At 35.8% G+C, this 26,462-nt stretch overlaps 1 protein-coding gene across 3 annotated transcripts in view; it reads right to left on the reverse strand.

The window, feature by feature from the left end:
* The window catches only part of LOC106051369 (uncharacterized), a 117,742-nt gene that overhangs the window by 29,323 nt on the left and 61,957 nt on the right, over nt 1-26,462 (reverse strand). Inside the window, exons 1-12 of one of the 3 annotated variants that reach the window (XM_056012494.1) lie at nt 26,095-26,324; nt 14,154-14,357; nt 11,301-11,429; nt 10,571-10,680; nt 7,945-8,170; nt 5,876-7,101; nt 4,829-5,031; nt 3,064-3,207; nt 2,161-2,283; nt 1,268-1,342; nt 992-1,066; nt 106-180 (exon numbers count right to left, since the gene is read on the reverse strand). In XM_056012494.1, coding sequence (XP_055868469.1) covers nt 106-180; nt 992-1,066; nt 1,268-1,342; nt 2,161-2,283; nt 3,064-3,207; nt 4,829-5,031; nt 5,876-7,101; nt 7,945-8,170; nt 10,571-10,680; nt 11,301-11,429; nt 14,154-14,315 — 2,548 coding nt within the window. In that variant the 5' untranslated portion in view covers nt 14,316-14,357; nt 26,095-26,324. Of the gene's footprint in view, nt 1-105; nt 181-991; nt 1,067-1,267; nt 1,343-2,160; nt 2,284-3,063; nt 3,208-4,828; nt 5,032-5,875; nt 7,102-7,944; nt 8,171-10,570; nt 10,681-11,300; nt 11,430-14,153; nt 14,358-25,853; nt 25,875-26,094; nt 26,325-26,462 lie in introns of those variants that run through there. The other 2 variants (XM_056012496.1, XM_056012495.1) reach the window with 2 other exon arrangements.

Below are 26,462 nucleotides of genomic sequence, written 5' to 3' on the forward strand. Positions count from 1 at the left end.
AAAAACATAGTGTACAAGTTTGCAAACTGAACATTTGTGAACATCCTTAGGACCATTCATGGAATCATTAAAATAATAAAATAACCATTTATATTAGTTACATACTTTTACACTCTCTGTCATGATCGTTATTGCACTGTCTAGATTCAAATTCACCAGGGGAACATGGAGCTGTGCACACTGTAACAAATGTATAAAAAGTCATAAAGTAATAAAGTATATATGAAGGTAAATAGTGCACTGTAATAATAATAATAAAGCTTGTCTTCGAGTCCGAAGATTAATGAGGTATCCAGTATTTCCAGTAGCTATGTAGCCCCAGCTGAAACCAATGCACTCAAATAAATGTAAATAGTGCACTGTAATTAATGCAAATATAAAAGGTAAATAGTTCAACCAAAAAGAAAAAGCAATACTTTGTAAGAAGAGAGACAGTAAACACAGCCAACATACACAAGTGCGACTAGTGTCGTCAGATAACTAAATGCTACGGTAGTAAAGGCCTTAAGAGTCTCTGATCTATTTATCAAGAAAAATTGAGTACAAGTTGTCCTTTAGCTAATGAATTTGTGGGGCAACAAAATGAAGATCTATTTAGTAAACAAAGGCCTGTGATGTGCAAGGAATTAGAGCTCAGCTCAGAGGTTTCAGGCTCATGGAGAGGTGGTATCAACGAAGTTGTTATTTAAAAATATGTGGCTGGAACTGTAATGTTACTCATGGCTAATACATTATCATAAGCTCATTAACTTAAGTAAAATAAGATTTAATTGCAAACTCAAGCAAAAAAATGAATTTAAAAAAATCAAAATGTATAAATTAAGGTGTATGCATCTTATTTCTTATAACAGTTATCAATCGACATGAAAACTATAAAACTCTAGATGTCTAGCTTCAGAACCTTTAACTTTGTGTTATCTAAGTGTCTTGATTAAAACAAAACTTAGGACAGATTATAAACAGTCTTGTTTACAAAATATAAAGACCTTACTTCGACAGAGAGCATTCTCATGAGATGAACAAGGCTTGGCCATGTAAAAACCTTTGACACATTTCTGAGTACAATCTGAAACAATACAAAATTCAACATTCTTGTTTATTTTGGCATTTGACATTCTAAATTTTTTTTTTAGGTCATTGGTTAATATGCATGAGTAGGACATAATCATCTTCTTTTTTGAAATAACCTCTGTATCATATAAGATAGGATATAATGAATACAAAATAGGTGTTGAATGAATTCAAGCTTAAAACACCACTGGCTAACCTTTGCAGATCTTCTGAATGTCATTGCTACAAGACTGGACTTCATAGTGATTCTCTGGGCATGCTTGCTTACACTCTGCAAAAATAAAAGGATACACACATCATCAAAAATTAAAATATAGAAACCTATTTAATAAAACCACATCATTTAAGACAGCCGTTTAGGTCAAGAGAAGCCAGTTTTGACAAGTTCTCGTATTCTGAAACATGACAGAATGAAGAGAGATGAGTCCACAGCAGAAGTTTTAACCACTGTGGGGGAAAAAGTGCAAAGAAATGTTGACAAAGTGTTTTGTTCATTTCTTCATCACAGTCATTACTGATCAGCAGTTTGTTTTGACTGTTTAAACAACTTAAGAGCAGTAATGTTTATGTCATTTGAAGAGGGTTTAAATATAATAAAAACTTGAAAAAAATGTTCAGGACTTTTATTTAAATATTTAGTAAAATATGACAAGATAATATTTCTGATTTTTTTGAACATTAATTCTGGGCTCTTTTCTTTTCAGTTTTATTTTAGATCTATTTTTTTTATTTGTACAGTATTAAGACATGGTTCAAGCACTCTCCTCTGTTTTGAGTCAACTTTGACCATCAGTTTCCCCAGTTATAATTAAACATTTTATTCAAATTAGTGTTGTTCTATGATGATAAAAGCTCATACAAACAAAATAATGTGCCAGCTTATTTACAGCACCAAAAAACATCATTAGAATGTTTTTCGATGTTCATTAAGTCATAATGTTAATATGTCCAGTCTTGTCTTTTTTTTTTGTTATTGTCAAGACAAGAGCCTGAATTAAACAATTGTCTTGTTTCATCCGGCAACCATGTAGAGTTGTATGTTTCTTATGTTAATTAATGTGTAATTTGAAATGAAATGATCCCAATTACCTCTGCATTTTTTCCCATTGCCATAAAAGTCTTCCCCACAGATGCAGTCATAGGATCCTTTCCTGTTGTAACAGCCTGCAGCTTTATCACATTTAGCCTTTCCTTCCATGCATTCATTAATATCTGTTTCAGAGAGAACAAGACGCAGGTCAATAGTGAATGTAACTTCATTATCACTTCATAGCAAAGCTACGTAGAATTGCCTAGCATTGACTTTCAATTGTAATACTTTTTCATAACTTTACCATATCATAAAAGAACAAAACATACCAAAAATAAAAATTTAACATGCAGCCTATCAAAGAATGAAACCAGCTCTCTACAGATAACTATAATTTTTAAAGTAACCAACTGTATAATATTATATTTATATTGTAACATTTTTATATATTTATATAATATTATATTTATATTGTAACATTGAGCCAGGTTTCCAGTGAGGCTCCTGGAAATAAAACTTTTAGTAATCTCCAAGTAATTCCATTAATATTGGTACAAATTCTCTTTTGGGATTATAGCAGAAGCATTCTTCATAATAGACTGAAGCTTAATGGTTAGAGCAGTGGCGTGCCATCATTTGGGGGCCTGACCTCTTTGGTGGCCCCTGCATTTTGCAGAATATTTGTAAAAAAAAAAAACCCCACTCATTTGGGGGATTTTTTAATTCTCCCCCTCCCTCCTCCCACCCTAGCTACACCTCTGGGTTAGAGACAAGAAAAAAATTGCTTGTATATTTTGGTCTGTGCTGCTCATAGGTCTTTCCATTTTGTACAGTATATAAATTCAAACTATGATTGTTGATGTATAAAATATTAATTTTGGTCAGTGATATACAGTGAATTAAAAAAAAAAAAGTTATTAGGCTCAGATATTGCAAACAGTGATTGAAAAAGTATTACCTACCAATACATTCTCCCTGTGAGTTTAGCTTGTATCCCTTGAAGCAGATGCATTGACCTGTTGTTTCATCACAGCCCTGGTCACAGCTGACATCAATACACTTGTTGGCTGTATCATTTCTATCATGCAACAGTGGTTCTGAGACATCTGACAAGGGAAATAAGCACGGTAAATAACAGCTACATTAGGGTTATGCTGAAATAAGGGTGTAAGGCAACATTTTAAGATGTATAAAACTCAAAGGGGTAAAAGTATTTTTGTATAATTGTTTCTGAGATCAACAGTTAACTAGGGTATTAGATGTGTTAGTAACCTAGATGTACTTTATAATATTTAACTCTTTCAGTGCAAAATATTTTGATCAAAACAATGGAGCTTTCCTAAACTAACAAAAATCTTCAGGGTGGTTAGAGTTACTAAAACTATCAGTAACTTTTTTATCTTATAATATAACTTAACATTTGATTTTATTTTACAAGAAAATTGGTCTCCACCAGCAGCGCTAGTGAAGTTACTCCTTGAGAGTAACCCCGCACTGAAAGAGTTAATGTGAATTTGTTGAACATAAGCATAAAAGCATAGGCAAGTCAACATTAGCTTGAGAAAAGAGAGAACAAGATTTTGTTAAGTCCTCTTGGGAATTATGAAGATAGAAGTCAGTAAGTTAGTCCTTGATGAAAATTATTTAGTTATTAAATAGTCAACCTAAGGAGTAGAAAGCAAATAGTCACATGAAAAGTAACTTAGAGAAGTCATGTTAGAGAGCAGTAGTTATTCATCAAGAATACATGACTGCCTGGTCTTGTGATATGCACTTTGAACTACTGACATGATGGACCTAAGTTGAAACAATGCCCCCTTCCATTCTCTGCCATTCTGCCTGAGGAATCAGGTAGGATGCACTATATTCTTTCTGAAGAAATGTCCAAACTTTACAAACAAAACAAACATTTATCAACTTGTTTTAAGATTGAAGGGTACTTGAAAAGATAACAAAACTGTACCAAAATAATTACACTTAATAAGTAGTACAGTGTGATAGGCTTTGGTCTTGTAGTTGTATAATGGCTGTCTGGCTTCACAGATTACTCAGAAGTTTGAGTTTCTTGCACGGGTATATTCAATGTGCTCAAAAACTAACAATGATAATATCCTGTCACAATGACAAGATAAAAGGACAAAGTCCATACCATTAGATTATTCAATAAAGTTTAATACATAAAGGCCTCTGTCAAGTCTCTGTCCATTATATGATGTTGTCACCTTGAATTCCTAACAGTAACTCATGAATATTAACATGAACAAGCTAAACCCCACTATTCATGATGTCACTAAATGTCACATTCAAAGTCCATCAACTAAGGTGCGTCTCTATACTAAGTGCCTAACAGATTCCTCCCCCATTTAATAAGTTAACCCATTAGCTCCTTCTGCAGTTGGAAATGTTTTCCCGTTTTTGTCCTAAACCTAAGCCCCACGTGGAAAATGAGTATTTTTGAAGTTTTTTATATTCTAGTGGTATTAAACATATATATTTTTTAAAACTAGACATATAGTTCTATTTTTTAAAGCTGTTTGTTTGTTTATATGTATTAGATCTTCAATTTGATTATTTTTTTAAAATACATATTTTTTAGGATTTTTTAAATATCCCTCCTTGCTTAGGACTTAAGAAGGGGTTTTTTGAACCGGAAATAGGAGCTATTGGGTTAACGTAGTAATACAGAATATCAGTTTATTTCGCAATAGCATAAACAAGCGAACATACCATACACAAGCAAATTGAAGTTGTCTTGATTCAACACTTCTGTCTCTCTGTCGAGGTTGAAGAATATTCTGGTATAGTTTTGCAGCAAATATTTGGGACTCAGAACAGTGACTGTGACTTTGGTTTCATGTTTATCCATAGAGCAAAACACTCCAGTGGTTAAAGTCAGCAGACATACAGTGGTCAAGATGGTCATGTTCAAGCTGTTGAGAGATACCAAGTAGAAATTTGAAGGACAGAAAAAAATAAAAAAAATAAAGGATTTTTTTATGAACACTCATAACAAGAAAAGGATTAGAAAATCTAGAATAATGTGATTTCGATTAAAAAAAAATAAAACTTAAACAAAATAATGTGTTTTTTTTTTCAAGAATATGACAGCGTCAATATTTGTTGGCACATTTTTTTAAAATCTAAATACTAGCTTAGCTTTTAAGTTGTGATCAATATTTTGATTGTGATAAATCACTCCACAAAGAAACATAAAATTAAACTAAAAACTTCTGAGATGAATATAAAAAAAAAATAAAACATCAGTAAGCCTGCTAAACAAAGTGTTATCATAAATCTTGATCAGAGGACAATATGATGACATTTGGTCACATTTCAGTGCAACACCGTGTAATAAATGCAGTTCCTAATATGTCTTCTCTCTTAAACACTGGTTTATTATTTATGTAATACAAATATTCTACATATATATTAAAATTTGTAGTTCTATTGTCAAAACTCAAAAGAGAAACCAACATACTTGTTAAAAAAAAAGGGTTCCACTCAATTACTTCTTCCTTTTGAGTTACTTTTGATACAGAACTATTGTGGTAGCAATGATTAGCAAGTTAATTGCTGTGCTTTTGATATTTACATAAAAGAAACCAACTCTAATACAACTTTAAGTTTCAATTATTTTACTAACAGATTTTGAAATATATAATAAACTATTTTTCATAGCAGAAAAAAAAATATTTTAAGAAGCTTCATTTAATACAGGTGTTGCTTTAATGGAGAGTTAGGAATTTGTAGATTAGGAAGATGAAGGTTACTTACTAAGTCTGGTTTAATGACAGTTTATTCTGTCCTGTTTTTTTGGCTTGTGGATTGGGTTGACTGGTTTGTTTAATTTGAATGTAATCCCCTTTATTCTGGTCACTGTCCATCTCGAGAAGGCTTTGTGGAGGGGGAGGGAACTCAAACATTGTTTCTTCAACCTTGTTTGATTTCTTGGGATTTAGAAGATCCTGAACATCTGTTGAGAAGAGGATGCTGCTGTTGGGACGAACTTTGTGTATCCTGTTGTGAACATTCGCCCCGGGAGATTTTAAAGCTCCGGGAATTAATTTTATATCGTCGTTGGTTTGCACCCCTGAGCTAAACTTGTTAAGAAGAAATGGACTCGGCAGTTCTCCATCGGAGAAAATGTCATCCACATCACAAGGTTGCTCATCCGTGTCCGAGTCTACAGTGAAATAGGTATCGTTGGTGTTTGCAGGGTTAAATATTTCACTACTGCCATAGATGGAGGCAGAGTTGGCACTGTCACTGACAACGCTGGTCTGATCCTCTCTAGGGTCCTCCAAGATGTCAGCCATGACGGGCAAGTTTTGGGTGCTCCAGGGAGTGCTTACATTTGGCTTGTGAGGGATTTTATCAAAGTCATTATCAGCGTTATTGCCGTCTGCATCTTGCAGACCTTTCACAGATGAAGACGCAGGAGTTTTAGGTGTGCTGACTAGGCTAGGTGTGAAGGTTGACAGAACGGGCTTCAGTTCCAGGGGGCTGTAGATGTTGCCAACTCGAGATTTCTCAATGGAAATGTGTTTATACTGTGGGCTAGGCCCGCTGGTTTTATGAATGTCAGCAGAAACTAACCTCATTGGGTCATTGGCATAAGCAGACTCACTAGATTTATCTACATTAGTCAATTTTTCATCGTTAGCATAAGTTGGTTCACCACCAGGCGACAGACGCACCTGAAGACTCTCGGTATGTGAGTCCTCAGCTTCTGTATCTGTAGATTTAAGGTCTTTGAGATCTGCTTCATCGTTTGATGTTTCCTCCTGCTCTGTGGGGAGCCCGTTGTAGACTGCTGTTTTGTATGTCCTCTTGTAGGAAACTGTCTTTTTGCCGGCCACGCCTTTCTTGATAAGATCTTTGTGTATCATTTTAGAATGTGAGTGATAGCGGCTCTTAATCAGGTTCCTCTCTTGAGGATCACTGTCTTCTGTATCCATTGAGCTATCTACATCATTTAGCTTCATTTTACCTGGCTGCTCCTATAATGGAGAAAAAATTGAGCAGTTTAAAAAAATGTATAGATAAAATAGGTTATTCATAATACTTCTACAGAAAAATACAATAGACATAAATAAGACAATCTGGTAGACCAAAGTAGAAACACAGAACATTTGTTTGTAGTAGATGAAGGCCTCATAGCCCAAACATCTAGCATTTTACAATGCTAAAACAATGAATAACATTTTAAAAAATGTTTCAGAGAAGTTTCCCCCTTTTTTTTAGAAATCAGATTATATTTCTCTTGCTATTAAATACACATAGTAACATAATATTTTAAAGAATGTTCAGCAATTTACAAACTACTTTAAAATACTTTATTCTCTGTTAGGTGCCCATTTGACTGTGATACCCATGTGCACTGCCCACTCTAGGGAGACGGGGTCTTCTCAACTCCATTCCCACCAAAGGCATGATTACACTATTTTGATTTTGTAAACTAACCAGAACTATCTCAATAAAAAAACAACAAAAAACAAAAAAACTAAAACTTTACATGAAACTAAGCTCAAAGTCTAGAAGTGAACATTTCTTTTTTTTTTCTCATTGCTAATGAAATTCTCTTGTGCCAGGACTTATATATATATATATAGTTCATCCATCGTGGTTCGATGATGACCACTTTGTCCTCCAGGGGGCAGAGGGCTTTGCACTGGGGTTTTATGCCTCCTCATGTGGCTGGTGAGACCTATGTGAGCCCGGAATGTTCGGCCGCACACTGGGCAGGTTATTCCAGCTGGAGCTAGTGCCAGGACTTACAAGATAAGTGAAAGTTTGTCGGAACAAAAAGTTCCCATCTTACTAAAACAAAAAACTGCTCAAACCTTATCTATAGCTTCATCCTCATCCTCCTCCGGCACTTCTTGCACTTGTTTCAACTCCTCGTTTGTTCTGAGGTTTCTGGTGTTCTCATAGCCATCATCCCTGGTGTGAAAAGCCAGGTGTGACATGGGTATGGTGTTGCTCGGCTTGTAGATATTGCTCCTAAGACCCGAGCTGGATAAACTTTTGCGATCACTAACATCATACGTTTGATGCTCTTGCCGATACCTGTTTCAAAACAACGATGTAATAATATCAACTGCTAAAAAACACTTAGCTGTTTCACAGCGTATTTATACATAAGAGAAAAACTAAAAACCATTTTTGGAATACAAGTTGCAAGTAAAAAAAATTCTGTGAATGGAAGATTAAGCGAAGTTTTCTTCAATTAATGCCCTCGGGTTAATTGTTACTATGGGCTCTAAATTTTCTTTTAACTATTTCAGATTTACAGAAAAATTAAATAAGAATTCATTTAATGGAAAAAGAAGAAAATTAACTTAATTAGTCACACCTAGGTCCTAATTTGGAGGCGTGGTGGGTGTGCGGTTAAGCGCTTGGCTTCCAAACAGTGTCCTGGGTTCAAATTGTGGTGAAGACTGGGATTTTAAAGGATTTTTTTGGGTGCCCCTGAGTCCACCCAACTCTAATGGGTACCTGACATTAGTTGGGGAAAGTAAAAGGTGGTTGGTCATTTTGCTGGCCACATGACACCCTCATTAACTGTGCGACACAGAAACAGATGACCTTTACATCATCTGCCCCATATATCAATCATAAGGTCTGAAATGTTAAAATATCATTTTCATTTTTTATTGCAATGAGCATACACAGATAAGGAATGGACAGAACAGGCACATTAACTCTAGAATAGCAGCAGATAAGGAATGGACAGAACAGACACATTAACTCTAGAATAGCAGCAGATAAGGAATGGACAGAACAGACACATTAACTCTAGAATAGCAGCAGATAAGGAATGGACAGAACAGACACATTAACTCTAGAACAGCAGCAGATATGGAATGGACATAACAGATACATTAACTCTAGAATAGCAGACAATCTAGTCCAGCTAATTAGAAATCTGGTTCTGTACAGGTAATTGTTCCCACAAATAATATTCCTGTCCTGATACCAAGAGTACCCATCCTTGGAGGCTTGTTCCACCAAAGTGATTAATTAATATGTTATATATACTGACACTATTCTGACAGGTGATAAACTATTGTGATAATCACTGCACTTACTTGTGCAGGAGAGTGTAGAATATATGAACACAACACTTTGGTTTGGATTTTAACCTAAATGTTTGTCTTTTTTTAGCTAACAATTTGTCGTAGTTTAGCTAATAGCATTAGACTTGTAAATTGCATGTGCATTTAATACTTTAGTATTCCATTAAGTCCAAAGTTGGGTTTATTGTACATAGGTTTTCTATTGAGTTATCAATTCTCATTAATTTTACTTAAGCTTTTTCTTATCTTTAGGGAAAATACAATACAATTAGTTCACTATTCTATTCAACTGTTATGTTGTTTTGGGATGGCTGCCTAGTTGTGTGGTATGCATGCTGGACTATCGTTTGGTCATCTCGATGGTCCCACGTTCATACTCTTTTTGCTGCCATCACCCTTTGTCCTGCGGAGGGTTTGGACTAGGAAGTAGATATCTTCAACTCTGAAGGAACATCCGAAACATGTTAAACATTTACAAACATTTCTTCCATATTAGTCATGATTCTTTTTTTAATATTAGAATAGACTTAAATTAAATTAATTACATTTTTCTGTTTCTTTTTGAGGCTAGACTTGAATAACAACAAGAAAAACATTTTTAAAATACCTTTTTAAAAAACAAAGCTCATACAAAGTGTAGTTGTATCAATCAGTTTGGATCAGTCATGTAATTGAGTTTGTAATAGATTTAGATCTGTTCAATTTGAAATATTTTTATCAACTGTTTTTGTTTAGCGCTGCTTCTAGTTTTTAGCTTTCTCAAAAGTCTATGATCCTATCACTACTAGTTGGGAAAATGGAGGCGGGGGGGGGGGGGGGGGGAAAGGGGAGTAAGAAATGGATATTTGGGTGAATTATACTGTAATCATTTTTTTTAAGAAAGAAAGCTGCTCAGAACCGAGTTCGGTGGAGAGGTGTGGTTGCGGCCCTATGCTCCACTGGGAGTGCACAGGATTAAGTCAAGTAAGTCAAGTCATTTTTTTTAAAAGCATCTTATCTTATATATTACAGACGTTACTTCAAAAAACAAAATAATTAAGTCCTACGCATTTCATGTGTCAATCTAGTCATGCATGTTAATCGACGACTTAAATTTTAGTAGTATGTTTCCTGGCTGATTCCGGCAACCCATTTTATTCTCTAATGGCACTAGGGAAGAGTATTTCACTAGGTTTTGTTTTTCTGTGTAAATTATGGTTCAATGTTTTAGGTATTACAGCTACTTTGCTTTCTATTACTATGATAAAAACATCTGAGAATTATATCTTTTAAAATTGTCTTATTGTTGTGGGTTTCAATAGAGGATGAGAAATCTAGATAAACCCATCACTTTTCTATTTCTATTGCAGCTTAAAAACAAAAAAACAAAAAAAAAAAAACAACAACAAACCATTTGCCAGCGTACACTGCAGTACAAAATAAAACAATGAAGGAGCTGCATGCTATTCCTATGAATAACCACATCAAGCTGATAGTGCTGGGCTGGGAATGTAACTCTTTCTAAAAAAAATAATAAAATAATGTTAAAAGTACAGAAGCCAAATAAAAAACAAAAAATGAATAGTCAATACTAATGAGGAACTTGATAAAGACTTAAAATACGGTATGAACCAAACCCAAAATCAGAATGGTCAATACTATCAAGGAACCTTCAGACATTACCCAATCAGCTGAGAGAATTTCTTCTAAGTGGTCATAGGTTTTTTTTAAGGATGGTCAGTCCTCCCAACCCTCAAACAAGCCTATTACATTTTCAGCTTTGAAAAACCTTTTCCTTCTTTGTTCTACTTATTCTAATAAACTCCATATCCCATACCCCATGAGTCCGAGATAGCTACTAGGATCTTTACTGCCCAACAATTTTGGAAAATTCTTTAATACGGTCAAAGAAAATGTGTCTATACAATATAATTTTCAAAATAAAATTTTACGTGTTAGAGCAGCAATCAAAGTAAAAATCCCCCTCACATTTTTCTTGTTCCTGTTTACTTGCACATTTCATTTAACTCTTTCTCTCCTAACTGACGATACCAACGTTGATTCCATCAGAACGTGTTAAATAACAACGGAGAGAAAGAGTTAATCCCTTTTCAGATAAAAACTAACACAGTACAACTTACAATTTCCAAAACAACCTTGTCATTGTGGGTAAAGATCTGAGCGTCCACATCATAAGCTTGCTGCAGAGAAGGTGCTGTGATATTAACTATCACCCTGAAATCTTTGGCTTCTACTAGGTGAACATTACCCTGTTGAGAAGAGATTACAGACGTTGAGGATTAAAAAAAAATCAGAACCTGGCCAGCTCCTAAAATAAGCACCCTGACCTAGAAAACAAGAAAAATGAAGGAGACAATCCAGACAGACAGGATGACACAGAATTATGTATGAAGAAAAAAAAAAAAAAAAAGCTTAGCAAGGGAAAGAACTGGGGGAACTAATGAAGCAGAAGTGTATGTTTACAGAGACTTTAGGTTTCAGAATGATGCATGATGGGAAGGGATGATGACAATCCAATAATCCCTCAATGTATATAAAAATAAATGTGTATATAAAAAAAAAAATTCAACGATAATTAAAAATGAACACCATATTATCTTCTAACAAATTTTCGTTACATTTTTTTGTACATATTTTTTTTACAGAGTAAACATAGTTTTGTTTTTGAAAGTGTGCCTGTCCCATTGACATTGGTTTAGCTTTTGTTATTTTAAATTTAGAAAGAAAAACAGCAGAGGTGTGTCACTGAAGTTAAACAATGGTATTAAACTTTTATAGGTAATGATGTGGGGATGAGTTGCACAAACCACTTGGCCAACTGAATGGGCTCAATGTAGACTAGGAGTTGTTTTTAACTAAGATCAACAACAGTGAAGTTGTGTTTGCTAAGCACAAGAGGTACAGAATCTTCTCCAAGATACTGTCTCTGTTCACATTTCCACACACAGAATGGACCAAAGCATTTTGAGTATTTTTTTAGGAGAATGGGCAATGCACTGCACTATACAAAATATACTAATGGGATAAAAATAATAATGAAAAATGACTTAAATATAATATACATTGTTAGGTAATACATTTTTATGTGGTGTGGTGGCTGGGTGGTAAAGCATTTGGTTTCTGAACTGAGGGGGTCGCAGGTTTGAATTTCAGTGAAAACTAGGACACCTGATTCAACCTAACTCAAATGGGTACCAGACATTAGTAGGGAAATAAAGTTGACTGGTCATTGCGCTGGCAATGTGATACCCTCTTTAATCATAATACCCTCAATAACCGTTAGCCACAGAAACATCACCTGCCCTACAAACCTCAAGGGGAAGGGATACTTTACGTACCTACTACTTTAATACAATTACAACAAGGAAAAGTGTAAGCTGGTTAAAAAAATGCCATATCAAAGTCTGTATCTTATAAATTGTACAGTGCGCTGGTATGCAGAGTGAAATTTTTTTCTGAAACCTTATAACGCTAAGAATAAACAATTCAGATATCTGTTTACACGTTTCTGCACAAATATGTCACTAATGGTTCGGCTTCATTTTGACATAGGTATCATATGTCAAGATGGTCTTGCTAGAGATACACTTAAAATGATAACATTTAACCTCATTTAAAATTCTGTTCAAAACAACATGTACTGATGCTGAGTGGGTAACAAAGGACGTGCGTGTGTGTGTGTGTGTGTGTGGGCTCTATGGGAAAGATTAAAGAAGGGATGGGGGGGGGGGTTTAACAAGGAAGATGAAATATCTATGATCCTCCTTCAGTTGCTAAGTGTCTACCTATCATCTCATGTTGCCAAATAGCAGTTCCTCTCTGCACACAGCTGATATGTGCAAAGGAATGGCAGGTGCTGTTTCAGTTTTAGATCAGGATTGTTGCTCGTTTTGCCAGGGTGTAGGGTCACTTGCTCCTGATTTTTCGAAAGGGTTAACTCATAAAGCCTTTCCCATGTCTGGGTAAAGCCGCAACAAAGCATAGGTTTGAATTCAGAGTTTTCCTTCTCGTGGTAAGCCAGCCAAGGGTAATGAGTCCCTCCTGTCAAAGCTTAGTGCCAGTCGCTTCCTTTTGTCCCTTCTGAACAATACAACACATGAAGGCCAGGAGTTGAACTGGTTGTCAGAAGTTATTTGAGATGCATGCCATTGGAAGCATTTCATATGTAGTGGATTCACCTGAACTTTTACCAATATTAGTTTAAAAGAATTGATAGTGTTAGACACCTTATTTATATATAGATTAGTTATTTAGCGACGCACCATAGAAGACGCATATTGAACGGGACTAGTGACGTTTGGGATATGTTGGGTTAGAGACTGGAAAATCAGTTAGCGATATAATCCTCTAGGGTAACGACGTGTTTAGTGACAGAGACTTTTACTGTGGCCTTTTCTTAGAATAAATACATAGTACATTGTTCTTCAGCGTTGACTACATCTCTTTACTAGTTAAAACCGATGTGTTTGTTTTGTCTGGATTGTTGATCAACTACACGGAATACACCCGAACAATAACACCCAAACGCTTGCAGAGTAATTGGTTGGAATTCAACAGTCATCCATAGTTGACCTCAAGACAGCCTGAACAAGCAACATCACAATAGTTAAATCAAAACTTTAAGAAAGTAAAAAGTTTTATCATATTGCCTACAATTAAGACTTATCTAGTTGCCTGATGCTATGCCTCGAACAAGTTAACAATGCCTTTCCTTTCCTAGAGAGTCACACAGGACTTGTTTTAAAATTACACTAATCCAAAAAGTGAGGGTGTGGTGGTAGAGTGATAAATCTCTTGTCTGATAAACCAAGGATCGCAAGTGAGAGTTTCAATTCCGGATTAATGATGTTCATAAGTCCCTCCGAATTCCAATTAGTTTTTGACATCTTGGGAAGAGCAATTGTGGTTTGATTTGCCAATAAAACAGGCACTATTTATATAGGTATGTGAAATCAATTCAGCAATGAACTTACACTAAAGTTTGTTCTTATGTCTAGTTCCAGACCAGACACCGATCCAGGGGGTATAGAGTCCAGCAAGATGAGATGATTCACCAGCTCTTCCCTTCCATAGCAGACGGCTACTACAACTGCTAGAATGTAGAGCCCTTTCTGTAAAGATGAAGGGACTGCCATGATTTGAGTGTCTCACTGACATATATCACCTCTTACATCTTCCTGAAATATAAATAAAAATTTAATTTAATTAAAAAAAGAATCTGAAAAGTTTGATAAGAATTAAAAACGCTAAAGAGCCTAATTGAGTTGTAGCTTCTATGGATTTCATTCAACTCCTATAATTACATAAATATATTTGGTTGTATTTCCAGTTACATTATTAGATCTTTTAAAAATTGGGTGCTCAGCTGAAAATGACATTGTCCTTTAACTACAGTGTTTTACGTAATGTATTAAATATTGAATACTTTTAGACCAATAATTTATTCAAATTTATTAAAAAGTATGTTTTTTTGACTCATTATATTTATTATTAAATCCAATGCCGAGGACCGACGCAGACGGCGAAAAGAAAATCTAAATCGACCACCTGCTGACAATGGTTATGCCTGCCCTGGATGGGGCAAAATATGTTGGTCACAGCTGGGGCTGCGCAGCCAAGGGAAATACTGCATTCCTCACTAATTTATCTGCAGCTATACTATATAGTATAATAATAATATAGATTCTAGATCAATATCATTATTTGAATTTAAAGTAATTACTTTTATCTATCTAGATCAAGCCTAGAGAAAGCATTTTAAATTTATATCCAGAGTCTTAAGTAGGCTACTAATGAAACTTAAATCATAACTAAATCAAAATCTGTGACTAGTCTAGATCTACTATACTTTATACTTATATACAGAGTACTAATACATGAATGGTGTTTCTAAAACTAGATTATAGTAGATATTCATGATATTGTAAATTAGTATTTAGGCCTATTATACAAAAAGGGTTGAATCGAACAAATTAGATTTATCTAGCGAACAACAGGTCTAGTCTTGTAGCTTTTAAAGTTTGACGTCACTCTTGGCCTAAGTTTACATTATCAAGCAGATGAGATAATAAAGTGATGATCCAAAGAGGGAAAAAGGGCGACCATAAGGACTTTCAAATCTATCGTATTGTTCACTTTTGATTAGCAACCAAAACAACAAATTAAATTGGCCAGATAACTGAAGACAATAACAACCATATAGGTTGGCAAAGTACTAGATCTAGATTTAGATCGAAAGGACACAATATTTGCATATACCATCGAATACAAATTGGGAAAGTAGGTGTGTGCAGTGCGCCAGTGTGTGTGTGTGTTTGTGTGTGTCAAGGGCTATAGTATCCTGCTGGCTCTTAAGAAGGCAATCCCGACACGTTCCGCCCACGATAAACAATAAAACAAAAAGTTTTAGCAAAAAAAAAAAAGAAAAACACATTGAATCAAATCACAGACTACAATTTATATAGTCTAGGCCAGTCTAGGCTATAAAAAAAAAAAGACACTTAGCAAGGCAGCATATAATTATAAAATATTAAACCATAAAGTTACAACCTAACCGAATCAAATACTTATAAAAAAAAAAAAAGCTTAAAAGACCAAAATGAACCGATATTCCGCAAGCTTCAGTCTATCCCAGTGTTTCTCAAACTTGTGCCGGTGGCGCCCCCTAAATGAGAAGCATATCGTTCGCCCCCCCCCCCCCCCACACCTTTTTGCTAGCTGGGTAGCCTACTCTAGGAAGTGCTGCAGCCTATCACAGTGGGGTCCGGGAAGGCTTTTAGAATGTAATGACAAAGTAAAGAAGTAATTATAACAAATTTTTGAATTATATTTTGCATACATATTTACAATATGTTTCGAATCCAATTAGGCCTATGGTAATGTTCATAAAAGCTCGTCCGATCATTTAGTTCTTTCTTTTTTTCGAAAAGTGCTTCGAAGATAATTATTAAATGTTTTGTATACTATAAAAGGTTCTTTCTGGAGATATTATTGGAAAGGCAGCAGGTATATATTATTGAAGAGGCAACAGGTATACTTTCCATGCAGCAATCGGGTCTGTGTGCTGTAAGCTTTCCCAACAGGGTACGGGGCGGAGCCCCAACGACAAGCATTTTCCTGCGTTCTGATCTTCAGAAATTCCTCCTCCTGCCATCTACAACGCATTTTTTCTAATACTTTTGAATCATAATTAGAAGAGTTCATGGATAAAAATTTCTTTAAAATTGCTGAGACAGGCTCATAAGCATGTCGAATTAGGTCTAAACAAGAACGAGGCAGCACTGGCCAATACTATTACACACTTTGAGACTTCGAGGAAAATATAGCGTACGCAATCAAACGTTTTCCGGCGTACAGAGAACTGACATTTTCTCACAGTAACAAGAACTCAAGTAAATAAGGGTTATAACAGAAAAGGATGGGACAGTCAGATATTGAAGTAAAAATAAAGTTCCCCTTTCAGACCTTGCGATCTACGGAAAAGATGATGTAAATGCCATCTGTTTCTGTGGCCCACGGTTAACGAAGGTGTTATGTGGCCAGTACAATGACCACCTGCCTTTTCTTTTGCCCTTACTAACGTCAGGTACCCATTAGACCTGGGTGGACTGAGATACTAAAGTGGTTAAGTGATATTGAAGTGGTTTCTTGCAATACAGCACACTATTCATTCTAGTTTTAAACAAAAAGTCGCTGATAAAATTAATTCTAACATAAACATAAAGGAGGCAGCACCGGCCAATAGTATTATGGCAGACCATTTGAGCTGGATATAGCGAACTGTATGTCTGTAATGGCGTGATCGTCCTATGATCATCATCTTAAGAAAGACGTCTAGTCACACAACAGTGGTCAACATAACGATGTACAAAAGTCGGGAGAATTTCGACCATTCTAATACACAAGAAAATCGAGAAGAATAATGTGAGCGAAGACGTCTTGAAATGCCTTCTTCAAAGAGTTTTGAGTCGATATTGTTGCATACAACAAAATGGTGGGCCTATACATTGTCCTTATTAGAAGATGAAACGACTTTTAAAAATTTTAACTTCGCTTTAAATATTGGAAAGACAAAGGCATAGCCCTCCACACTAAAATCAGACTGGTGCGCTTTCTGGCCACATTTCTTAAATGATTGCGAATCTTGGCCGCTGTCTGCGGAGCTAGAGAGAAGGATCCTAGCAATGAAATTGATAGGCTACAGAGCCACAGAACGGTCCTAGGTATCAATACAAAGACCGCATCACAAACGAAGACAGCATAAAAGAATGGGCGGACCTGCCATTGTTATAGGTTCTATCAAAGGCAAAAGAGAGAAAGGAATGGAGAAAGTTGTTCAACTGATCTTGTGTAGTATTCCAACGGTCCAACAGACTAAGGTAAAGATTACTAACCTAAACCTAAACGTAGCTAAAAGACTGGCCACGAAACTATTATTCTGATCATTAAATAGAGTAGAACTCTTAACAGAACTCAGTAGACTAATAGTCTGCAATGAACTAGGAAGAGTCACACCTTCTAAATTCTAAACAAGCAAAATATAAAAAAAAATACTTTTAAAAACTGAGCTCATAAAAGGGAACGAACAGCAACATTACTGCATACATCTCAATATTGCAAGGTTTATCTCTCTTTTCTATAAAACAAAGTTAATTATTAATTTTTAAATTGTTTCATGCAGTGCCCTTGACAATGAATAATTCTGCAAAGTTCCAGCTTGATCTTTAAAAGGGGAAGTGGATGAAATAACGAGAACAAGATTTGTACAAGACAGTGAGATCTTTTTAGGTAAAAATACAAGCAGTCTTGGTTTGAGTACAAGTCCCTCAACGTGGTACACATACACACAGCTTAGTCTAAAAAAAAAAACAGCACAAGTTAATCCACCGAGCAGAGTGTCTAAAGCGAACAACAGAATCAGCGGGGTAACACGAAATGGAAACTACCATGGAATTAATCTCACAGTGAAGGTCTGGGGGGTGGCACGAAGTCGACGTGGGGGATACAATAAGTCAATGTCACGCTTCATTGAACTGAACACGCGCCGACCTACAGATACACGGCAATGACACGACTTCGAATCACTGATTAAATTTCAACATATGACGAAATCCCTTATGGCCATTTCGTTACAGGTAGGAAACAATTGCAACGAGGATATGTCAATTAGACAAGTACTTCCCAACTTTCACGGAACACTTTGCACATTCTGAGTATTTAGCGGAACACTAAACGTGGAACGTGGTGGCCTGCTAGTTAATTATTCCAATAGTTCACGGAACACCTTTTCAGGCCTTAGTCTGTTAAACCATTTGGGCATCACACATGATCAGTCGATCATCTTTCTCCATTCCTCTCTGTCTTTTGCCTTTGATAGAACCTATACCAATGACAGGCCTGTCCATTCTTTCATGTTGCCTTCCCATCGTATTCTCTGTCAGCCTGTCACTCTTTTGCCTGGTACTGTTCCCTGCAGGAAGGCCTAAGCGAGCCATAATGAGCTTGTGATATGGTCATAAAGTCTTAGTTTGCGTTTGTTGGCGGTGGTCAGTCATCGTGAGGCCAATTTGTCATTTGTCAATACTCGTATCCTTCTATAGCATCTCAATTCCATTGCTAGAGTCGTCATCTCTAGTTCTGCAGTTGGCGTCCAAGATTCGCAAGCATACAAGGACGAGTGACAAGGAGAGCATCAGTCTGATTTTAGTGCCGAGAGTTATGCCTTTTGTCTTTCAAACTTAAAACATCAACAACACAGAATTAATACTTAACCCGTTAATATCATATATAATGAGCACAATATAAAACTCCATACTCCATTAGAGAAAAAAAAAACGTATCTAAGGGAGGGAACACCACATTTACAACAATCTCTCTCAATAATATAGAAGTTATTTCCCTTTTCGATTCATACAAAATATATAACAATAATTAATTGAGTAGTTGGTTAATTTTTTGTTTAACTGATTCATGCTTTGTTGGGTACAATAAATTGTTGTTTAAGTTTAAACCCGACATATTTAGCCATACATATCAAAACTGAAAAATTAATTTCCCTTGTTGATATAAAAAAATAATAAATTTACTAGTAATTTTTATTTTAGAGGACTACATCTCCATTTGATAAATATATCGGCTTCGGAAATTTAAATGTATAAAGTTCAGAAGCCATGCACTTTAACACTCGCCACCATACCCCAGAATAGGAACATTTACAACAGATGTATAGTCAAGCCCTTTAATATTCTGTATATTCATAGTCAATCTGAAAATACTTTGTTCTAAGTTTATCCATGTTAAAATTTTAAAAGACTTACAAATATTTATTAACTCTATACAATTGTTATTGCTATTTTTCCTTGTTCTTATTTCCAAGTGAGCATTGATTATATTTGCTCAGCTCTACCAAGATAACGCTTGTTGTTAGAATGATTAACGTATCCTCAATTTGAATGGCTAATACATTTTTCATTTTAAAAAATGTATAAAGTTTCCACTTGATACGACAATGGATGTGGGAGAAATAACAGGTTCAAACGTTTTACCACACAGACACAGTGAGCTGATATAAACTGTGTAAAAATGGATTTTTGTGGGAAAACAATGTAAAATAATCATTTGTGTGTGTGATGTGTGTTTGTCAATGTTTAACGAGGGTGCTTTCTGACCAGCACATTGTCCTACAGACTTTACCTCCCCTTGGTTGTGCTGATACGAAATAGGAAGACCTGATTCCTAACCTTCGTATGGATTTTAACTTAAGAACGTTTACTACTAGTCCGCAGGGCCGGTCCTAACAATTGTGGGGCTTTATGCGAAACTGATTGCGTGGGGCCTAGTCTGGGTGGGAATAAGGATAATAAGTGAAAATTAAGATTTTATATTAGAAAATAAATTCGACTTTGAATTTTATTCATTCTTTATTAAGTATAAAATTGCGATCGAATTAACTTTACTTTACGTTACGGACCTTGCAACCTATGGCATATTTATATGCCAGTGACTATAAAAAAAAAAGAAAGTATTGGAACTTTCGATTAAGGTGAAAATTCGCCCGATTATTCATTTTATTACATGAAAGGTGACAATGCATTTTTTCTTCTATCGCGAGTAGGATTGGCGTTTTCCCACAATGAGTGACACCTACAAATGGCAATTTTGTCTATTTTTTTTAGTAGATTTGTATGAGTTTTCAGGAGATTTTAATAATTTCAGATTTCCATGAATTTTTCGTATATATTTTGCAATTTAACTAATTACACTTAGAATTAGCGCAGGGCCTATGAAAGCGCGGGGCCCACTGCGACCGCATAGGTTGCAGTGGCCTAAGTCCGGCCCTGCTAGTCTGTGTACAGGTTTTTTTCTTATACCTGACTAGTATCACGCAACCTCAAAGTGGAGATTTCATTTTTACATTTCTTTCTGCTGTAGATAATCCACTCAACGTCGTCGACTGATCCACTGACTTAAGGTCTTCCAACCAAACATATTTTTTTTCTCAAGAAATTGAAAGCAATGGACGATACTGCCAACTACTTGAGAGCGGCCTGATACGGGTATTCATTAAGTGATATACACATTGGGCTATGTGGTACATTGGCCTACTTACAAACGATCTGATACAAACATAATCACAAGTCTTAACTACTTGGCGATATATTAAAGTAGGTGATCGAATTCAATAACTTGAGGATTTTTCTTTTTAAATTCCAGAAAGAAAAGAATTCAGAACCTAATCCTTATATCTCACGCAAAAGTAGCAGCGTGGTCGTGTGGTGTGTGCTTCAGACTGTCATTGCGATTGTACATGAGTTTGAACCCTGCCCGCTGACATTCTCTGCCGGCCTATTTTGGCTAGGATGAGCAGATGATGTAAAGGTCATGTTTTTGTGGCGCGGTTAACGAGGGTGTCACGTGGTCAGCACAATGACCAAACCGCCTTTACCTTTCCCCAACTAATGTCAGGTACCCATTAGAGCAGTGTGGGCTCAGAAGCGCCCTAAAGATCCCGAAATTAAAAATCAAAATCTTCATCAGGACGAAAGAAATCGCTTGGCAGAAGCTCAGAGTTCCCCCTCCCCTAGCCCCAGATCCCTTAACTGCAAGAACGCGACATAAAAAGACACATTTGAAAATCAAATCTTTACAGAAATACTGAAACTCGAAAACGTCCAAAAATTGGAGAAGCTAGAAATCCTTGGTACTACCTGTGCAGACGGGGGCGCGGTGGTCGAGTGGTTAAGCGCTTGGCTTCCGAACCTGATGTCCTGGGTTCGAATCTCGGTGAAGACTGGGATTTTTGAATTTCGGGATTTTTAGGGCGCCCCCGAGTCCACCCAATTCTAATGTGGAAAGTAAAGGCGGTTGGTCGTTGTGCTGGCCACACGACACCCTGCTTAACATGATCTGCCCCATAGATCGCAAAGTCTGAAAGGGGAAACTGTACTTAACTTGCTACCTGTGCAGACGTCCCCTGAAGGAGCCAATCTTGATAAGACGAAGAGTAAGCACCCCGTTAACTGAAAAATCTCAAGCCAAACTGTGGCAATTTCACTTTTAAAGACACGACCTTAAATGGCTTAATTGTGTCCGCCATACTAAATGCCAAAATAAAAGGTAAGAGATAACTAGAATAAAAGCAAACATTTTTCTAAAGAGGACGTCACCATACGACGAACTTACTAGAATCTGAATAAGCGAAGACTTAAAATAATAGTCTAGAAATAACGATACTACTGTAGATCCAGAAACGCCAAAGCGGCTGGAATATGTTAGAACAGAGGAGAAGAAGAGTTTAGTAAGTGTGTAACTCATAATAATTGTATGTGGTATTTTCATTTAGAAATACAGTTTTATGTTAAATCATTGTATTTGAAGAAAATACCGTATTCCTTGTCATTATACGAATGCGCCGAAATCATCACGTATTCATTCATTTCGAAAGCATTGAAATGGACATTTTGGGGAGAACAAATACTCAATTGAAGATTGCACTCTATCTATAAAAAAATGAAGAGGCTAATGGAGAATAGAATAAACCAGAAATGAACAAGCTCTCATGTGGGGTGTCACCAGAGCATGCTGACCATGTCCTTCAAAACTGCATTCTTTATCAGAAGGCCCGAACAAGACACTGGCCTCAAAACACTATATGGAGAGCTGCCTTATGTGGAAACCACTGGTGCATCTCGTGTATTGGTCTAGTCATCTGAACTCTCCAACATAATAATGAGAACGAAGAAGAAGAAGGATTTAATTAATGGTCAGTTGATACAGCAGTTATCCTTGTTTAACTGGCTGCCAATTTCAACATGTTACTTTTAATCTTTGTAGGAAAATCAGTTGTTTATTTAGCCTCAAAATGGCGAATCCTCAGCAGAAGGCGTTCTGGGTGCTTAAGTTTGCGAGAACAGATGTTATTATCAAAGTGCAGCAACTTTAACCTGTGTGTGTGTGTGTGTGTGTGTGGGGGGGTTATTAATGACAATGTTTTGGTTTCTCCATTGCAAGTTAACACCAATGACAAGAACGATCAGTTGCAACCATCAGAGTGGACGGAGACATTCTGAAGCGTGTCTGGGATACACATTTTCAAATCGGCGTGATATATATATACAGCCCATTGAAGAACCTAATAGAATGCACGTGTCTAATTGGCATATGGTAGATTTTTCAAAAATACTGTCAATGCGAGGCTCTTATTTGGTGGACAACACAAGAAGTATATCTAAACTTATAAATTACTGACGTTACTTCAAAAAAAGAAGTTTATTTATGCCCTACGCTGCTTTATGTGTCAATCTAGTCATACACGTTGATCAATGACTTAAATTTTGCTAAGTCGTTGGTTTTCCTGGCTGATTCAGGCAATCCATTCCATGCTCTAATAGCTTTAGTGAAGAGGGAGCATTGGTACAAATTTGTCCTAGCATATGGAACAAGGAATATGCCTTTATCTTTGTGTCTTTCTGAGTATTTGATTCCATCCATCCATCCCACTGGCGCTACAGTCCATGGAAGGCTCTGGCCTGCTTCAACACATCCCTCCATTCAGGTCTGTCCTGGGCCGGAACCCCAAGATGTTGTATATATGTGAGTATTTTCTTATGTTTTGTTTTTATAGTTGCATATTTTGGTTCAGTGTTTTGTGTATTATTGCTACTTTACTTTTTATGTCTCTAAATTGAGTGATATTACTATAATGATACAATCCAAAATTTATATTTTAAATAATGTGAAATCAACCCTTCCACCTAGGGAAAATCTTTTAAAAAATAGAGTCTTGCCATGAAACTACGAGTGTTCGAGCTTGTGGAATTAAATCAAAGAAAGACATGCAAAAAATCTCAGAAAAGCTTAAAAAACAACAACAAACAAACTTGGAAACCTTGGATGCAACATACTCAGAACCAAATACATCTATAACTTCTTTTAGAAATGTAAGGTTGGATTCAACAGTCATCTTCCGGTAAATAGAAAATGAGACAATACAAATCGTCTGCAAAAGATGAGGAGCTTATCCCGTGAAAAATCAATGGGGAAAAAAATCATTAACCACTTTCAGACGTAACAAATCGGTAAGATCGAGTTACAATTAAATCTACAATAATAATAATATTGATAATAATAATAATAATAGGTTCGAAAATATTTATTAATAGGAATGTTTTCCAGTCAAAAGATTAAGAAGCATTATTTCACTTTATCGTGTAATTTAGTGATACAGATTCATTTTCCACCTCCTATTTATCACATCTGACAAGATGATCAGTACAGCTGGAAATGTTGAATGCACAGATATATCTAGATATCTAGTCATAAAGGAGTATGCATGGCTAACTTTGAATGCATTCACCAAAAAGAATTATAGAATACGCAGACTTCTCACAAAGTAGACCTATCTGGCATACTGTTAAATATAATGATCAGGCCAAATCAACGTACAGAAATGAAAACATTTCAAAGTAAATTCTAAAGCTGTAGGCCAATTATTTATTAAGCATACGACTTTAATAAATAAAACACACAAAAACGAATCATAAGGATATGCTATTCCAGATAATAAATATCAATGCAATTAATAATAATTACATAACGCATAGAGCGAGAATTTTATCAACAGTTCATGCTTTATTAAATCTAGATCTAGTCTTAAAAACGCTTTTAGTTCAATGTATAGTTTCTTTATCATACATTAAAGATGTTCCTTCAAAGAAGAAAATAAAGATCTAGAGTCAATATAGACCTAGACTCAATGCGCCCTAAGCGCGTAGGCCCTATAATTATACATGCTTCAATGTAGTACGCATGTGTTAATTAGGGACCTACATAGATATTTGGTCTCTACTAAAGCTACAAGCAAAATAATATCAACAAATGTTTCTTATGGAGCTTCTAGATTGTAGAGTGTATATCATTTAATATTAATAAAATAACAGTGAAATCTAGTACATACAGAAATTAGAACGAATACAATATAAAGCAGTGAGATTTATAACTAACAAATATGCCAATTTACTTCACGTCTATAAAATATCTATAAAAAAGCTAACAAGATCCTCGAAATAAAGAATCACCCTTTGTGTCAGGATTTTGTGATTTTACCATCACAAAAGAGATACAAGACACCGATAGCAAAGACAAACAGACACAAACACTCTTTTGTTCCCCTGGCAATCAAATCATTAAATAAGAACAATCTGGTATAAACTTTGTCACATGTAAATTATGAGTGAGTCTGGTGTGAATGTACACTTTGGTTTCTTATAGTTATAATGTTTTTTGTTTGGTGTAATGCACAAATTGTAAGACAAATTTCCTTACGGATAATAAAGATTATTATAATTAATTTGGTTAGAGTAACACCATTAATAAACTAACCAACTTAGAGACTCAAGACAGTGGCGTAGCTAGGGTGGGGGAGGAGAATTTGAGAATCCACCCGGGCCTCTACTAATGAAAAAAAAAAAGGGGGGGGGGGCAAATGAGTGTTTTATATTAAAAATTAAATATTACACAAAATGAAAGGGCCCAAAAAGAGTTCATTTTCTCAAGCCCCCCCCCCCCCCCCCCCCCGGGCTCCCAAATGATGAAAAATTTCTAGCTACGCCCCTGCTTCAGGACAGAAGAATAAAAAGTAAAGTAGCTATAATACATAAAACACTAAATCATAATTTAAAAATAGAAAAGCAAAACCTAATGAACTACTCAGAAAGACACAAAGATAGAGGCACATTTCTTATTCTACACGTTGGAACAAATTCGTACAGGTGCTCCTTCTTTACTATTGCCGTTATAGAATGAAATGGGTTGCTTGAATCAGGCAAGAAAACCAACGACTTAACAGAGTTTTAGACAAGAAATCCAACGAGTTAACAGAGTTTAAGTAATTGATTAACATGCATGACTAGATTGACACGTGAAATGAGTAGAAAGTAATTAGATCTATCTTTTTTGAAGTAACGTCTGTCATATATAAATGCGTTAGGTAGATCTCATTTATTTATTCTATAATTATCCAATAATCTAGTCCTAATTAGAGTCAAGATCGAGATCTACATACCGAGCCTAGATCTATATTTTAAGTTTGATCTTGAAATTAGGTCTAGACTCTATATTGAGTTTTAGCACAGAACACATTAAAAAATTTGTTTTAAATTATATTCTATACTCACAGTGATTTTCGCATGTCATACAGTGTCTTACTAAAAGTCTCAAATGTGTACCAGCCAGACCAAATCTACATAGCATAGATTCTAGATGCATATAGTCTAGATTAGATCTAGATCTAGACTAATTTTGAGCAAACAAAAAACTTCAGATTTTAGACGTCTAATCTACTATCTAGATCTATATCTAAGAGATTCTAACATATTTACATTGCGAATATTGAATTTAATCATGTAATCATCTTACCTTTTCATATGGTCTACCAATGCAAAGAAAATTCAAACAGATTTATCACTTTCATACATTTTAATGTCCCCTTCCCTACATGTGTAATGTCAACACACCTTCGCTTTACCTTTCGGTTCGAGGACTAACCATTAGATGCCGTCCTCCCCCACCCCCAACACCTCCCCCTCCTCTGTCCCGAGATTGGGGTGAGGGGTGGACGCTTGTCACACAGGCGCAACGAAGCACCGTAAAACACGGCTAAAAGGGGGCTTTACTAGAAACAGGAACGTTTTGGCCCAAAAGTTTTTTTTCTTTTTTTTTTCTGACCCGGCTAGAGCTTCCTTGCTAGGTGTCGACCTGTGCTGCAGTAAGAGAGAGGGGATAAA

Source organism: Biomphalaria glabrata, chromosome 15 (assembly GCF_947242115.1).
Source record: "Biomphalaria glabrata chromosome 15, xgBioGlab47.1, whole genome shotgun sequence".
NCBI lineage: Eukaryota > Metazoa > Mollusca > Gastropoda > Planorbidae > Biomphalaria > Biomphalaria glabrata.